Source organism: Apteryx rowi, unplaced genomic scaffold (genome assembly GCF_003343035.1).
Source record: "Apteryx rowi isolate R43461 unplaced genomic scaffold, aptRow1 scaffold_120, whole genome shotgun sequence".
Taxonomy (NCBI): domain Eukaryota; kingdom Metazoa; phylum Chordata; class Aves; order Apterygiformes; family Apterygidae; genus Apteryx; species Apteryx rowi.
In genome coordinates, this window is record NW_020447420.1 from 1874642 (window position 1) to 1891400 (window position 16759).

Consider the following 16759-nt stretch of genomic DNA (forward strand, 5'->3'; position numbering starts at 1 on the left):
GGCAGGGCGGTTTCCGGTGTGGGCCGAGCGGCGGCGGGGAAGCTGCGGCGGTGGCGCCGCGCCTGGAGCCGGGCCGCAGCCCGCTATGCGAGGGACGCTGAGGCCCGCAGGTGAGAGGCCTCCGCCGCGGGGCCGCGCTGCCGCCTTGGCTCTGTGGGCCCGCTCTGGGGCGGGGCGCGAGATCGCCCCCGCTCCCCACGGCGAGTCCCGAGCGCGGCCCTGGCGCTGCCCCGCGCCGCCGGGCCCGCGAGCCGCGAGGCTGAACCGGGCCGGCCGCGGCCGCTGCTGCCTCTCGGCTGGGTGCGGGGCCTGTGGGGCGCGGGCCCGCCGGGACGCGCCGCCTCTGATGCGGAAGAGCCGCGACGGGCTGCCGCGGCAGGGGTAAAAAATCAAGCCTCTCAGGAGGCTTTGTGCATGGAGACCTCAAGTAACCGCGCGCTGCTCTTTTTAAAGTAACTTTATTTTAAAGCTAGTAATGTTTGCCTTGTATGTTTCACTCTGAGCGTTCCAGCATGGAGACTAAAAACTTGTTGAGGGTTAAAATAGAAAGACTTTGTTCTGTATGATGTGGGATAAAGAAAAAGCAGAAACAGAACAGGTCATAAAAGGAAGAAGTAAAACCTCTGTGTGGGGGGGGAAGTAGTATTCTTGAAATGTGTGGCCTTATTTAATTAAAAGTATCTTATGTATGTTTAAATGGCTTCGCTTTTCATGTGAGTTTACTATATATAATATCAACCTTGCTTCCTGCTGGAATTGTGTCAGTGGTGAATAAACATGCTTTCCAAGCTATATTGGATTCTGGGACTAAGCTCTGTCCTGGCTGAAGGATGGCAGTTCAGCTTAGCAATTGTTAGGTGTATAAACATGCTAATTTAAATTTCAATTGAACATTTCGTAAAAGGGTATCTTTGTTGTAGGCAAGTATTGAAAAACAGATTCTTATATTTGAGGATATTCTGAAAGAACTTATGCATCTGCATGTGAATAGTGTTTTTCTTAATAAATACTTTGTAATGTGCACTGTGTATTAGGTAACTGTTTGTTATGTTGAAGAAATGTAGTTCAATAATTTTGTCAACTTATTTTAAGCAAAGTAGAAAAAATGCATAACAGTAGTGCTGGCAGTATGCTGTTACTTTGTGATAAATATCAGCAGCTGATTTGGTTTCCTGAAGAGGGGTAGTGTTACAGTTCTATAGAAGAACTGATGCTTTGAGGAAAAACTGAGGAGTGCTGAAAGTGAAGAGCTAAACCAACTGGTAAACAGTAAAATTAAAGGTACAAATACTTTCTACTGCTATTACACAGGTTGCTATTTTGAGAAGATAAATTTAACTGAAGATGTTTCAGAGAGCTTCCTTTCCAAAGAAATCATTTAAAAAGCTGCTCTTTCTATTATTCCTTTAGATTTACTAAATCAAGAACCATTCAGATTGCTGAACAGCTTATATTCACCATCAGACAAATTGCTCTCAGACTAGCTGAAACACAGCTAGGTTATAAGTATAGCAATATTCAGTAAAAATTCCACATTTGTGCTTGAGGTATGACAGTTGTGGTAATTCACTTCTGGTGAATTGCTTACTGTTTCTAGACTTTTTTCTTTTTTAATTTAAAAGGGGGTAAAATGTGCCATTTTCAATTTTGCACCTTCATGTGGGGATTTTCAGACACTTTTTGGGAAGGCGTTTCAAGCAGTTTGTTCAAGGATATGCATAATTATTTCTAGCTTGTCTAATACTTAAAGTAAGCTGTGAAGGCTGAAGGCCAGGGCTCTTTGGGAATAATGCTTTGTGATGTAAAGGGCTTTCCTCTTTCCTAACACTGTTAGTCAAAGCACCTGAAAGTAATGCTGTCCTAGATTTGCAAATTTCAGGTTGTTTCCTCAGTTGATGTGACTTGATGACTGTCCTGGCAGAATGTAACTGCTCACCTCTGATTTATGTGAGGCAGTATTTGCAAGAAACTATCTTGTGCCACTGAGTATTTAAAAAACCAAAAAACTGTGACTGCTTCTTATTTTAAATCTGAGGATCTCCAGGAACTTGGCAAGCACCTCTTAAGCCTGACAGAGCATGTCACAAGGCTTTGCCAGGCATCTGTAAAGTATCATTTCAAACAGTAAAACAGCAACAGTTTATCAAAATGTAAAAGCAAATGTGACTCTGTACAGCCAGTTATGGCACTTGGTTACAAAATTCTTAGTCATTTGGGTGTCCTCCTCCTCAGTGGGAGCATTATTCTGGACTTCCAGTTCCTCCACCACCCAGCATTGAAAACTGGTGTAAGGTTTGAAGAAAGAAAGAAAAAAAAAAACCTGTTATCAAAAAAGTATCTTTTTGCTTGCTGTTATTATTTATAGTTACAAATGGATTACATAAATGACAGGTTATTATTTCCAGTCTGTTTTCTTCAGAGACCTACACAAAAAAGTAGGATTGACACCATACTTCTAGTGAAGAATTACAAAGAAATTTAAAAGCATAATCCTCAGTTCTGTAGAAGATGCCTGTTAGTTACGGTGTTTACAAGGAATCTTGGCCTGTATTTCTTGAAAGGTCTTTATGGCTTTCTGACCCCTATGCTCTCTTTTCTGTGGAAACCCTATTCACCTGTGTCTAAGATGACAATGAGTAATCTGTTTTCACCTGTGCTGCATATGCTACCTTGTCTTCCTTTCCTAACTCTCAAATCTTGGAGAAGAAATACTGAGGGTTTTGGGGGGTTGGGGGGGCGGGGAGAGGAGAAAGGTGTCAAGGATGAGAGTTAAAAGACAGATCAGAACAGTCAGGAAGGGATTATGTAACTATGAGCTGTTGATTAACCTTTGAGTGATTTACATAATCAGTCCTGTGCAGTCTGTATTTTGTATGCAAACATTGCTGTTGTCTTCTGCACTTAGCAGCTATGCATTTGTGCCAAATTCTGGCATCCTAACGTAGTACACCACTGAACACAGTTTTCTATTGACAGTTATGTAACTGTGTAGAAAGTACTACTGTTATTGTGCATGTTATCTGTAGCAAGAATTCATGTTTCCATAGAACCACTTCAGAGTCCTGCAGCTGTTTGTAATTCAGTTTCTATTTTTGCACAATATTCAAAAAGTGCTTAAAATTCTGTAAGTGTGTGTTGTCTGCTAGCTTCCTAAATACTGTCTCTAAGGTGTGCAGCCCCATCTGTTAAAATTTTGACGCTTTCTTACTTATTACTTACACAGAACTTGACAGAGAAAAGCTGCTTGTTACTCCATGGTTTTCAGAGTTCTGTTGTATTCAATTTACACATTATGTAGTTGAAAAATTGCAGAAATTTAACTTATTCAGGGAGTTAATGTTGGTCTTTCATACTTGCATTTAAACTTGTCATTATTTCTGATGTTAAAAACATGTAAATTTATTTTAAACTTCAAATTTAAGGCAGGAATTTTGAAGAGTTGTATTACCTAAAACTACATCAGCTTTGTAGTAAGACATCTGGATCATGTGAGAATACAAACATTAAAATCTGTGAGCTATTAGCTGAGCTTCTAGCATCTAATTTTGTTGCATTGTCGCACATATACAAGGTACATATGCAAAAAGTTCTGTACAGCACTTTCCTGTTTCAGAAAAACCCTACTGAATTTAAAATGTTAAATTTAGGAATCTTGTCATAACATCTGAAAAAGCTCAGAGATAAAGGATTGGATTGTAGTCTTGCAACTGTACAGGATGTTGCTCTTTCACCTTTCAGTTAATAAAATGACAGGAAAATACCCCTGGAAGAGTCATAAGCCTCATTCTCACTAGAACTCTATGCTGCCTTTGTCATTGAATCAATATGTTGACTTTTGAAAACTTTGTTTAAAGTGGAACACTTCATAAGAGTACAGTCAGTCTTTTCTGGGGGATTAATGAGATGATTTGGTTAGCAGTTGAAATGCAGAATCTTTCATACACCTTTGTAAACTCCAGGACATCCTGCAGTTAACTCTACTGCTAAAATTTCATGAAATAATTGTTTTTGTTATCCTAAACTCATGCTTGAGTAATCATTCTATCAACTAGGTAAATCTGTTCATTACTTCTGCTATAGATGAGTGCTTGTGAATAGAAGAAATGCAACAAAATGTGCTGGCATGGCAATTTGTGGCCTCGATACAACTTTCAAAAAGGAGAAAGATGAAATGGGGGGGAGGGATAAAAATAAGCCAGTGGCACAGGTTTCCAAAAGTTCTGGGTCGAGTTCCATATGAGCCCATTAAGCGAAAAATTTGAATATAAGCAACTGGAAAGACCAAACTTTGCTAAGCAGAATTTCTGATCTTTCTCTTCTTTTCCTCTTGCAGCACAACACTAGATTTGTAATGAAATGGAGTCTGGATCAAGCTCTTTTCGAGTGGAATTTCCAGATTTTTCTAGCACCATTTTGCAGAAGTTAAACCAGCAGCGCCAGCAAGGACAATTATGTGATGTGTCCATTGTAGTTCAGGGCCATCTCTTCAGAGCCCATAAAGCTGTTCTTGCAGCTAGTTCACCTTACTTCTGTGATCAGGTGCTCCTGAAAAATAGCAGACGAATAGTCCTGCCTGATGTGATGAATCCAAGAGTATTTGAAAACATTCTTCTGTCTACCTATACGGGTCGGTTGGTTATGCCTGCTCCAGAAATTGTGAGTTATTTGACAGCAGCAAGTTTTCTTCAGATGTGGCATGTAGTAGATAAATGCACTGAAGTGCTAGAGGGGAACCCAACTGTTCTCTGTCAGAAGATGAACCATGGCAGTGATCATCAGTCCCCAAGTAGTAGTAGTTACAACGGCCTTGTTGAAACCTTTGAACTTGGCTCTGGAGGACAGACGGAATTCCACAAAGTGCAGGAGCTGAGGGATGGTGAAAATGAAGAAGAAAGCTCTAAAGATGAACTGTCATGTCAACTAACAGAACATGAGTACCTTCCCAGTAATTCTTCAACAGAACATGATAGACTCAGCACAGGAATGACAAGTCAGGATGGTGAAGAAGGGACTAGTGATAGTGCAGAGTATCAGTATACAAGACCTATATATAGCAAACCCAGCATCATGTCTCACAAGCGGTGGATCCATGTGAAACCAGAAAGATTTGAACAGGACTGTGAAGGTGTTGATAATCCTTATGATGAACACCAAGTTTCTGAATCCATGAATGCCATTCAGGCAGATCATTCAATACAGTCTTCAGGTGTTGAAGACTTTCATATAGGTGACAAAAAGATGGAAGCAGAATTCGATGAACAGGCAGATGAAAGTAATTATGATGAGCAAGTTGACTTCTATGGCTCTTCTATGGAGGAATTTTCTGGTGAAAGGGCAGATGGAAACTTAAGTGCTCACAGACAGGATCTTATGATAGCAGCAGGTTATGGTGAAGGTGTTGAAATGGCTACAGGAATTAAAGAAGAAACGTCCCTCACTGGATTCTCACATGCTGATAAGCTGTATCCTTGTCAGTGTGGTAAAAGCTTTACACACAAGAGTCAGCGAGATCGGCATATGAGCATGCACCTTGGTCTTCGACCTTATGGCTGTGGTGTCTGCGGTAAGAAATTCAAAATGAAACACCATCTTGTTGGCCATATGAAAATACATACAGGCATAAAACCGTATGAGTGTAACATCTGTGGGAAGAGATTTATGTGGCGGGACAGTTTTCACCGGCATGTAACTTCTTGTACCAAGTCGTATCAAGCTTCTAAAACTGAGCAGAGTACTACTGAGATGAACTAAAACATTAGTGCTTACATTTGTTTAGTAGAGTAAGCAAAATAAACTAATTATGCAAATAGTGTCTGGTACTTGCTATTGTGAAATTTAAATTCTCAAAAAAAGTTATGATTATGCTGGTATGAGCAGACCAAACTATTTTCTATTTTCCATGGTATTACTGCAAGTGTTAGATGTGTGAAGTGCAAATGATTAATCTGAAAGATGCTTGCCAAATGAGGTCTGTAAGGTCTTAGTGATATGCTGATTGCCTTTGTGGCAGTATTCAGAACCCCCATTGTTTTTCTAAGTCTTGTAAATTCACAGTAAAACCCAATTCTAAATTGACCCAAACTCTGCAAATATTTGCATAAAGCAGGTATTCAAGTAGCCTTAATGAGAAAGAGAACAGCAAGGATGACCACACCAGGTTATGTGGGCTACCTGTTAATCAAATTTGTGTGGTTCATGTTTTAGTGGAGAAAAAATATATATAATTCCACCTCATTCTGGAGACTGCCAACATGCTTAACATGCTTTATTAAATAGCCTTTATTGTATTGCTTAATGGAAGGCTGTATTAGGGCTGGTTTGGCTTTTCTTTATCTGTCTTCTGTTTTTTATCCATCTTTAGTAAAACATCTAATTGTCTAATTTTGTGTTTATTTCTATTTAAAGAGTCTGTAAAGCACTTAACTATAGTTGAGCACTGTGTAAACTTAAAACTATTTTAAATGTAATTTGTCTTTGCTCCTCTAGGGCCTAATGCTGTATGACTCTTGGTTTGACACTCAGTTTTGATTGCTATATCATGAGAGCTTTTAGAAGCGTGTGTAATAAGTACGTATTGTCAAAAAAAATTTTAAAGGGAGATATAATATTTGGATCTTATCCAAAACACTCAAACCTTTTAACTGTAGTCTTATGTTCAGTTTTTTATGGCTTACTACAGTAGCAAGTACCAAACTCTCTGTATATTTACAAATTGACTTTTTTTGGTACTAAGACTTGTTTGAGAACTATGTAGGTTTAGAAACCACTTTAGGGAAATGATTTAGTCATTGATAGGTATTTATACATTTAATTCTTTACTGTTTGAACATGAGCTATAATACAGATTCTTGGTACTGAACTACTGTGACTGGTTACATGCGATCACAAGCAGCCAGAGTTGTTTGCCTCTTTGAATGAAACTGCTTGTTGAAGAGGGAAAAAAAAAAGTATAGTGTTTGGATCCATTAATGGTACTGCAGAATGTGGTCACGTCTCAAGTCTGGATTTTTGCTGGGAAAGTGGCACTTGTGCTCTATTGGGTTGAGGATCTGTATGCTGATCTCTCATTACTGGAGAGAGATGGAGGAGTGTTTGTAATTTTGAGAGATGCTGCCAGCTCTGCAGGTAGAGTGAAGGCATCAGTTGTGAAGGAGGCAATAGCATTTGGGGGTTGAAAGCTTAGTGCTTTCCTATGCAAAAGCAGTTAACCCTTCTTTGTCGTTTACTGAAACCTAGTGTAAAAAGGAAAGAGCCTTTAGAGCATACATTGGCTATAATTAAAGGGGTGATGTCCAAGTAATGCGCTAGTAATGTGGTTAAAAAAAGTTAACCAGCATCAAAGGCCTTCTAAGCCTGTCTGGCCCCAATGTATATATTAGATACTGCAATCTGCAGAGTAACATACTTAAAAAAACTAAAAGAAAAAAAAAAAACAGGTGACCCTGTATGTTGAAGCAAAACCACACAAAGATAATTCTCATTTAGATGCTTTTTTTGAATTCCCATTTGAAAATTGCTGTAAGATACCATCAAACTGTATCCTGAACGTGAATGTCCGGTGCAAGCTGGGGTTTATTACTCAGTGAGCTGTAATTACTGTAACTTTTTTTCCTGGTATTTTACTTATAAACTTTAATTTTTTTTAGAGGCTCTTCACTCTTAATCTTTTGAAGCTTCAGATATTTTTCATATGGAACTTTGTTAAAACAGATATTCCCAAATATGATGAAACCATTGCTGGCAATGGGCATGAATGGTCCGCACCAAGGAGTTCCTGTTCTTAGCACTTGATTGAACTCTATGATATACCATGGTGGCCATGTATAACCCTTGTAATCAAGGTAACGAAACAGGGATTTGCTCACTAACACTGTAACCTGCTTAATGTATAGAAGCACTTTGTATTTAAAAAAAATCTTTATACGTATGTTTTTTAAACTTAGAAATGATATTCCCTTTATGGTTTGTTTCCACACTGCTAACACTGTCTTAATATTAAAACTTATAATGCTTGCCTGTTTACATGAGTGTAGAGGAAAGGGTTCTGCACTCACTGGCCCTATCTTTCCGTTCTCCAAGGCCTTACCACATACAGGGTGTCATTTCTGCGAGTACCATCATTACATTTGAGGAAGATATTCTCATATTCATTTCAAGAATGATCTTGTATATTACATTGTTTCTCAACCCCTTTCAAATTGTGACACCAGTTTTGCATAAAAAAAGGTTAAGGGTGCCTCTTCCCATTTAACCATAAAAAAGGCTGGTCAGAAATCCCAGGCTGAGAACCATGGTCAAGTAAAAAGTTATTTCCATTAAAACCAGACCGTCCTACAGAGCTGCCAGCAAAACCATTTCTTTCACCAGCTTGGAATGACTTTTATATGGGATATTTGAAAGTTAAACATTACCCCTATTTGCAGTTAGATTACTCTGAAATAAAGCTTTAAAATAAAATGTACTGACAGAGACACTTTAAAGGTTTTATACAGGTGCAGCAGATCATATTATAAACCATATTCTTTTTAGCGATTTATCATGAACAGTAACTTTTTCATATTGGCCTATTACTGTTTTACCCAGTATTATGACATTGTCTTGAAACTCCAACAGTGTTGCCCCACTGTTTTTTTTGTTTTTCTTTTTTTTTGGTAACACTTGGCTTTCTGATGTTAATCCTTATGAAACCAATTGATTACAGGAAAATAGTGATATGATTGTCGTGATCTAATTGAGAGTATGATGATTTAAGGGAAGTTTGAGATTTTTCTAAAATTCTTACTTTTTCATGACCTATTATCACAGGTAAAACAGTCTCGACTTGGGGTGTTTTTACTGAATTTAATTTATTGCCAGTTAAACTTCTAATCACTGATTCAGCTATTGAGAAATGAAAACAAAGTACAACTAAACACTTGAGGAAACACCTTTTCTTCTCTTTCCCCAAGGCTCACCTTAAGTCAAACACCTTTATTCCCCCTTTCCTAGTCTTGATTTTCCTTGTGTTCACCAGGGGCTACACTCAGTCCCTCATAATTCCTTGGTGAGGTGACAGGTGGCACAGGAGGTTGGCATCATATGTGTATTGGTCTCTTCTGCCACTCTGGGCTTCAGTGTCACTGCCCCTGTGTAGCTTCTCCATGGTTCACAGTCGTCTTCAGGGGTGTACCTGCTCTGGCATGGGTCTTCTACAGGATTCAGTCACTTCAGAAGTGCATGGCTTATGCAGGGGCCACAGTCCCCTCAGAGGTGTACCTCCTCTGGCATGGAGTGCCTCCTTCCAAGAGTACGTCTCCATTCATGTCCTCAACAATGTTTCCTCCATGTGTCTTCCCAAGAGCATCTCCTTCATTTCTCCTCATGTCTCCAAACATGTTTCCCCAAGAACATCTCCTTATGTGTCTCCCTACCTCTCCCACTAGCAGCTGCTGCTCCTTACATATGTTGAAGCAGAGGTGCCATGTGCCCTTCTGGTTGAGGTTTTGGCATGCAGTGGGTTGTTTACATTGGTTTCAGAGCTGACTGGAGCCTATTTTGAGTGGCATAGGGCAGTTTATGACATCCTCCCACACAGGTCACTCTTGCAGCCTCTTGCTACTGAAACCCTGCAATTTATGCCCAGTGGAGCTGTACATAGTAAACTAAGAACAAGAAATGCAGATGCAGCTTCTTCAAGCTCTAAAGCATCACTGATGGGGTGGACTTGTTCAAGATACAAGAAATTATTTCTTGTTTGTGGGGAGGAGGGAAGTGATCCATATATATATATATATACATATATATATAAAATATGAATCCATGTGTATATGGGTGAATTTCATTCATCTCCCCTTAAGTTTTATCACCTGTAATGATACTGCTTAGAAACTTGTATGCATTTTTATGATTAACATCCCCTGCCTCTGCTGTTGGCTGTGGCAAAGTGAACGTTTTCTAAAAGCCAGAATCATTGTACACACCGGAGGCTTTCAGAACTTCCTGTTACTGTGAAGCCACTCATTGGCCTATCAATTGTAAAAACACTTAATGATACTGCAGCTAAGTTTATTTTCATTCCATTCTGTAATTAAGGTGTTCATTACTGTGGAATCTGATTAATTGCAATGCTGAGAAATTTTAACTCTTCTTAGCAGGGTTAAGATCTCTGTTTAGGAGTTTATCTGACCCTTTTGAGGGAGGAGGTTCCTATTTCATACACTACTGTTTTGTTTTTTGTTTTTCTAACCTAGTTGCATGCAGCAGCTGTCTGTCTTTTATAGATGAGCAGGCAGACTCTAGAAGGTACTGTTGGTAAAATTTTTGGTCTTAGTCCTTTTTGTCCAAGTTATTTCTGGCATTAAGAAATTTTGTCCTATATCAGAAGCGAGGGGTGATCAAAGGCTGAAATATTGGGTATCTTTATTGTAAAAATCAATACCTGACATCCCTGTACTGTTGAGCCTGAAAGAGTGGAGACATTTCGGATCTTGTAATCTCAACATTTTTGTGCTGGTGCCAGTAAGGTGACCTGTCTCTGAATCATGAGAGCATACAGCAGTATATTGAGTTTGTTGCTTTAACAGAATTAGAAGCTTTCTCAAAACAACAAAGGGAAAGTTGCTATTTTTGTCAGTTAAATGTTAATTGCATAGCTAGAGTTCTTTAGCTATAAGCTGTAAACTGTCAGTGCCCTACGGGAAGATGCTGGAAAAGAAAATGGTATGCTTTTTAATGTGATTAAATTGTAAGTTCTGATTTTGCTTGAAGCCTGTGTCTGTCAATTGCTGCTCCTCTTTTGTTTTCCATGGGGTTCCATAATTTCTTCCAGAAATGTAACTGTTTATGCAAGTCAAGTGAATCTTCCTTAATGAGCTATAAGTTTTTATTCTAAACAAGTCATTTATAACAGTAAAATTGCATATCTTGATATTTTGTGAGATGTTATGCCTGTATTGCGGAGGTTGGATAGTTTTGTCTATAAATATTGCTGTCCTAATTGTACAGCATGGTTTTAATTTAATGTTACTGTTCAATATTTTCTTCTTATAGAAGAGTCCCATGCCCCTCTTTTGTATGACATGTTTTAATAAATGTTATCTGTCAACTTTGTAAATGTTTTCTTAAGCTTGGATGAAAGGAATGCATGTCTAGTACTAGTATTTCATATTTCACTTTTGCCAAAAGGGTAAGTGCTTAAGCAAAACTTCAAATCCAAAAGTTGTTGATACATAACTTTATTAAATATATAAAGAAAAAAATGCATCTAGTAACGCGTCTTCTTGAAATGTCAAACATGCCAGCCTCACCTAAGAAAGCACTAAACTAAAAACCGATCTTTAAAACGTGAAAAACTGATGAATATGTAGAAATGGGTCTGTTTCTTCAGTGTAGATAATGTTTGTCCAAATTTATCAAACAGGCTTTAAGATAACTGATTTTCTCAGAACAGTGATCTCAAAGTTCAAGTAGAGTATGTACAGGGTAGTATGGAAATTCCAGAACATTCAATAGTAGCAGTGACCACATGTCCAAAAGGCCTACAGGTAACTTTAAAGTAGGTACATATGTGTCAATTTTTTCTTATCCAAGTATGAAAGAAATTTTGCATTGTGAAAATTTATTAAAGATTAACTTCCTTCATTATTTTAAGACAGATTCCTTCTCTTCCTGTCTAAATTTAGGTATTCTTACTGAAAATTTTACTTTATCCAGCCTCCATCTACTTAATCCTCATGGAACTGTCATAGCTGACACTTCTTACTCAACATCTGAATGCTTGCTATCGAAACAAAAATAAGTTTGCTTTCATTTAAAACATATTCAGCGAATTCCTGGAAAAATCAATATTTATACCTACCATAGTCTTCCACCTTCAGCAATTTTAAATGGAATATGACGCAAGTGGATTCATTTACTGTTGCTTCAGATTTACATTTAATGAATGCACATAAGGACAAGACTTAAGTATTCCCTCTGTTCAGAATTACAGTCATTTGATTCCCTGATACCAATAGACAAATACTGTTTGTGTGTCTGTTATTTAACTGTTTGTTCTTTATGCTGCAGTCAGAAGATGCTCACCTGGGCTGCTACTCTATCCAATTGCGATTCAACGCTTAATTTCTGAAGATGACCTTCCATATGTTTTACAGGGAGAGAAAGATGTGCCTGCAGAAGACAAAACGTAATGCCCAGTTAGACAATGTGGATATGCCAGCAGTATGTATCATTCTGTCTTTATCAAGTGGTACATTGAACCATCTGGTAAAATGGTGCATTATTGCCCTAAATATGGTACAAGCATATGCAGGGTAAGCTCCGAAATACGGGTATTCTAGTTAAAGCAATTTGAATAGGAACCAAGTTACAAGGACAGAGTTGCAGGGAACTTGTCAGTGCCCAACTCGGTGCTCAGTTAGTCGGTGTGACCGGGGGCAACGCAGTCAGGGTCGCAGCTCCTGGGGGAGCGGGCGTCTCCTCCCAGGAGCCTGCTGCCTGCAGGCCTGTGCTGCGAGGGCTGTGGGGAGCCGGGTGGGGCCCGCTCGGGGCCGGGGCCTGTGCTCGCTCTCGCGGACCTGGATCGAGCCCCTGTGCCCGCGCTGGCCTGTTCGTAGCCACCAGGGCGGCGGGAAGCTCCCGGCGTCGCTACCGCTGCGCCCGGAGGGGCTGGCAGCCCCGCGGCCCTCAGGCGACCTGTCCGCCCCGCCCACCGCAGGACGCGGGGCGGTGCCCGCAACAGGGGCGGGGCGGGCGGCGGCGGCGGCGGGACCGCGCGGCGCGGCGGGCGGGCAGCACCACCCACGGCAGCTGTACGTCACCAGGAAACGGAAGCACGGCTCCCGGAATCATTTCCGGGTGCTCGTAGCTGTGGGAGCGGGCGGGAAGCGGCGGTGGAAGCGGGCGAGAGACGGGCTGGGCCGGGCCGGGGATGGGACCCGCCATGTGAGAGGCCCCGACAGCCCCAGGTGAGCGGCGAGCGGGCCGCGCCCTGCGGCGGGCGCCCGGCCCCGGGGCCGAGGCGGCCCTCCCGCGGCGGGACGGAGGCCGCTCCCCGGGGGGGTCCCGGCGCCTGGACAGGCCCTGCCGGGGGGCGGCCCGGCGGGGCGGGGCGGGCGCGGGCCGTGCCGTGCCGTGCCGTGCCGACGGGCGGGCCGGGCCGCGCCGGGCCGGGCCGCGCCGCTGCCTGCCGCGGTTGCTCCGCTCCCGTCTCGCCTCGCCTCGCCTCGCAGGATCCGGCGTCGCGGGTCGTGGGGTCGGCGTAACTGTGGGTTGCCGGAGGGGGGGGCGGACTGACGCCTGTGTGTTTCGGTCCTTTATTAATCTGAACCAACTATAAACTAACTGGGGCGCTGGGCTCGGCTGGCCGAAGTGCTTGGGGACCGGTGGCGTTATTGCCAGAAGCTGGTGGACTCTGCAGCTGCTGCTGTTTCGTTAGAGGAGTTTGAAGTTCTAGTTCATCCTCAGTCGCTGCAACTGCGAAGGCCCTTCAAAATCTTTGCAGGCGTGCACAGCGTATACATTAGATTTATTTAAAAATAAGCCAGAGTTGCAGGTGGATTGGAAGTCAAAACTGCCTCATAAACGTTAAAATGAGACCCAAATCATTTGATGAAAATGTATGCAGCGCATCAGAATAAAAAATGGTGTTATGTCACCTGTAGTGTAATTGTTATTCTCCACTCTTGGAATCGGGATGAGCCTGTGTTTCAATGACTCTTTTACTTTAAAGACAGCTACAAAACGTTCAGTCTGTTGAAAGTAATGGAATCAAAAACTGGGAAAACACTGGGAAAGAAAATGGTGGGAAATGTTCTCTTCAGATGCATTTTGTTCTATTTAAACTTACTACAAAAATGTTTGTTACAAATACCTAGACAATGCAGTTACTTTATTGTTTAAAATAAACATTGTAGCAAAAAATGATTTGATTAGGACTAATATTTAAAAAAAAGCATTAAGATAGATAATACTAATCAAGTACTTCCTTGTGAATAAACACTTCTTATTCTCATAACAGAATGTATAAAATCTTCCCCTCCCCCAATTTCATAATGTTCTAAGTATATATTTTGCAAGTCTCATCTTTTCAAAACAGTGAATTCTTCAAAGTTGTTGGAAATCTAGGAAATATTGACTGTGACCATGGAAGATTAAAGGGTATTCTGATGCATGCACATTATGAAATCTGTGCACAGAATAAAAGCTTGTGCTGAATACTTGTAAGATATTGCTGATTTAAGGTGTGTATATCATAAACCTGCCTTTAAGTTTTATTTGTCTGGCACTTAATAGTTCTTCCGGTCTTGGCTACTTGCACTTTGTCTTCTAGTAACTTTTTTTTTTTTCTTCTGTATTCAGAAATAGGTGCATACAGGTAACTGCTTTTATAGTAACTTGACTTCTGGAGCCAAAATGAGTTTATTTTTGTAGCCACTTCTCATTAGTCGGTAATCCTTTGTTTATGCATCAATAGTTATTTGTTTTACTCTTCTAATCAATTCTATACAGACAAGCAATTGTGAGGACGATTTGAGAATAAAGGAGGAAAGTGGTCCTTGTGACTTCTGTTTCTGGATTCCTTTTTTTGGAGTTGTTTGCTCAGATAAGAGTTTTATTTTTTCTATGAAATGCTAAATAGGCAGGTCTAATAATTGCCCTGCTGTACTTTACTGATCATCAAGAATTAGCATCATAGTGCTATTAATATGAACATGTGTGTGTGTATACATACATGTATGTACAAAACACTCTGTTTGTGTGTGTATGTTTATACAAAATCATCCAGTCCTTCAAGTAGTCTTCTCAGGCTGGCAAAAGTAACATTTTTGCACTTTCTCTGAAAGCTCTTGTTACTACTTCTCTGAAGTGCTTCTTAGTAGCACATTCATCCTGTTGTGAATGTTTGTAATGTGAAAAATGAATCCTCTTCAATTTCTGTCAGACAGAAGTCTGAATTAATAAGAATTTTTTTCTGAAACATGTACGGATTTAATGTATTGCTTACCCATAAAAATGATGGGATGATGTTCTGTGACACTTGAGCATGGGACTGGTTTCCTGAGATGTGGGTTTTGCTCTTGATTCCGCTGTGGTTGTTTAATACTTTTGAGCAGTGTTGCATCTCTGGTTGCAGAAGGGGAATAATGACGTTGACTTTCACTGTAGTGTCTTGATAGCCGCTGATGAAAAATGTATAAGAATTAAGTTTTCTAGTGATTACTTCTCAGCCTGTGGTAATAGGTTTGAGTTTCAGGGGAACTGGGGTTTTTCTGCATTTTTATGAGGTAATGAAGTTTTAAATTCTTGTAGAGTCTCCACAGTTATAAAAGACTCTATATTGTAGTCTAAAATAGCATTGATGCAGACTTATTTTCAAGGCTATTTTCAGATGTATACCAAGACATATGCACTGTTTATTACACAGTTTATTACATAATTCCCTATTTTAAGTGACCAAAATGATTATATTATTATATGAATTAATATATACATATAGTATAGTATAATATTATAATATATATAATATAATATATAAATATCCCAGGAAGTGGATATTTTTAAGCTTAGGTCAAAGCATCCCAGAACTTAATGCACCTTGTGAATTAAGTCTACAGAATGATTCATGAATGGTTAGCATTTGGATGAAAGAGGATTTGAGATCGAAATTTGTTAAGAAAGGAACTAACTCTATTTTTGTGAGACATGATCTTTTCCATAATTTCTGCATTACAATGTTTTTAGACTATTACAAAGGTAACTTAGTTTCCATATGGGGTTTTTTGGGTGGCTTTTGAGTTGGAAATCAAAAGTACTGTAGACTGCCCAAAACAATAGGGAGCTTTAAAAAAGTATAGCTAGAAAGTTTACATAAACATAGGATTGTATTAGCTGTTTTTAATCATACTGGCAGTAGATTTATTTATCTGTTAGTGGCAAATCCAACGGGTAAACAACTTTCCTGAACTGAAAAGGTTTATGGTATCACTTTAGTTGTAAAAGATGCCATAAATAAAGGGCATTTTAGCCTACTGGAGAAGCTGCAAAGAAAATGAAACTTCATGCCACAACAGAAATGTTGCAGAATTTTCTGCTGTGCTGTAGCATCTTTTGGGACCTGTGTTTCAACTCTGTTAAATTTCCATCTGAGTCACTAAGAGTGACTTATATATTCTGAGAAATCAGAATTCCTTATTCATATACAGTGATCTGTCTATCTGTACTCTCCAACATGTCTAAGTTTAAATAAATTTGAGTAAGTTTCAAACCAAAGAACACAAATTGACCCAAGAAAAGATTGTTGTTTGAGTTATATTTTAGGGTTAATAATACTTCTAGAATTCAAATTTATGAGTTTCTTAAAACCTAGAGGGGACCCAGAGTGCCCAAAACATAAATAAGAGTGATAAGGAATGATCATGCTTGACCTCATGGATGCTTGGTAAAGTAAGTCCATACTTGTTTAATATTCCATTCAAGAAAAACTTTGAAAGAAAATGGATGAAGTTATCATTCCATGTAGTCAAGCAGATACTTGCACTTTTACTGTCATTAACAGTTTTTAATTGTCCCACAAAAGGCATGTTCAGTTCCAGGTAATAGTTTAAAAATTGACATTCCTGCAGTGTAAACAATGAAGGATTAAGGAATTACTCCCAAATAAGTAAGTGTTGCAAGTAGGTATCATATTACTGCCTCTGTACCATAAATGTTTAATGGTTTTTTTGAGGCATTACGTTTTTGGCACAGTACAGTTTCTTTAAACCATTCCTCAAGCCTTGTT

At 39.8% G+C, this 16759-nt stretch overlaps 2 protein-coding genes across 6 annotated transcripts in view; both read left to right on the top strand.

The window, feature by feature from the left end:
- Positions 1–11092, top strand: ZBTB43 (zinc finger and BTB domain containing 43). 2 transcript variants are annotated; one of them, XM_026090722.1, is made up of 2 exons: positions 1–110; positions 4334–11092. In XM_026090722.1, exon 2 carries the CDS (start codon positions 4357–4359, stop codon positions 5749–5751), a length of 1395 nt encoding a protein of 464 aa, XP_025946507.1. In that variant the 5' UTR covers positions 1–110; positions 4334–4356; the 3' UTR covers positions 5752–11092. The 2 variants fall into 2 exon arrangements, with proteins under 2 accessions (XP_025946507.1, XP_025946516.1); XM_026090731.1 differs by lacking the exon at positions 1–110 and adding an exon at positions 349–452.
- ZBTB34 (zinc finger and BTB domain containing 34) overlaps positions 5488–16759 on the top strand; it is a 24462-nt gene continuing 13190 nt past the window's right edge. The window contains exon 1 of one of the 4 annotated variants that reach the window (XM_026090702.1): positions 5488–5563. Coding sequence is in view for 2 of the 4 variants with exons in the window: in XM_026090710.1 (XP_025946495.1) it covers positions 12109–12198 (90 nt within the window). In the remaining 2 variants the exon portion in view is untranslated. Of the gene's footprint in view, positions 5564–12052; positions 12199–12772; positions 12945–16759 lie in introns of those variants that run through there. The other 3 variants (XM_026090710.1, XM_026090682.1, XM_026090688.1) reach the window with 3 other exon arrangements.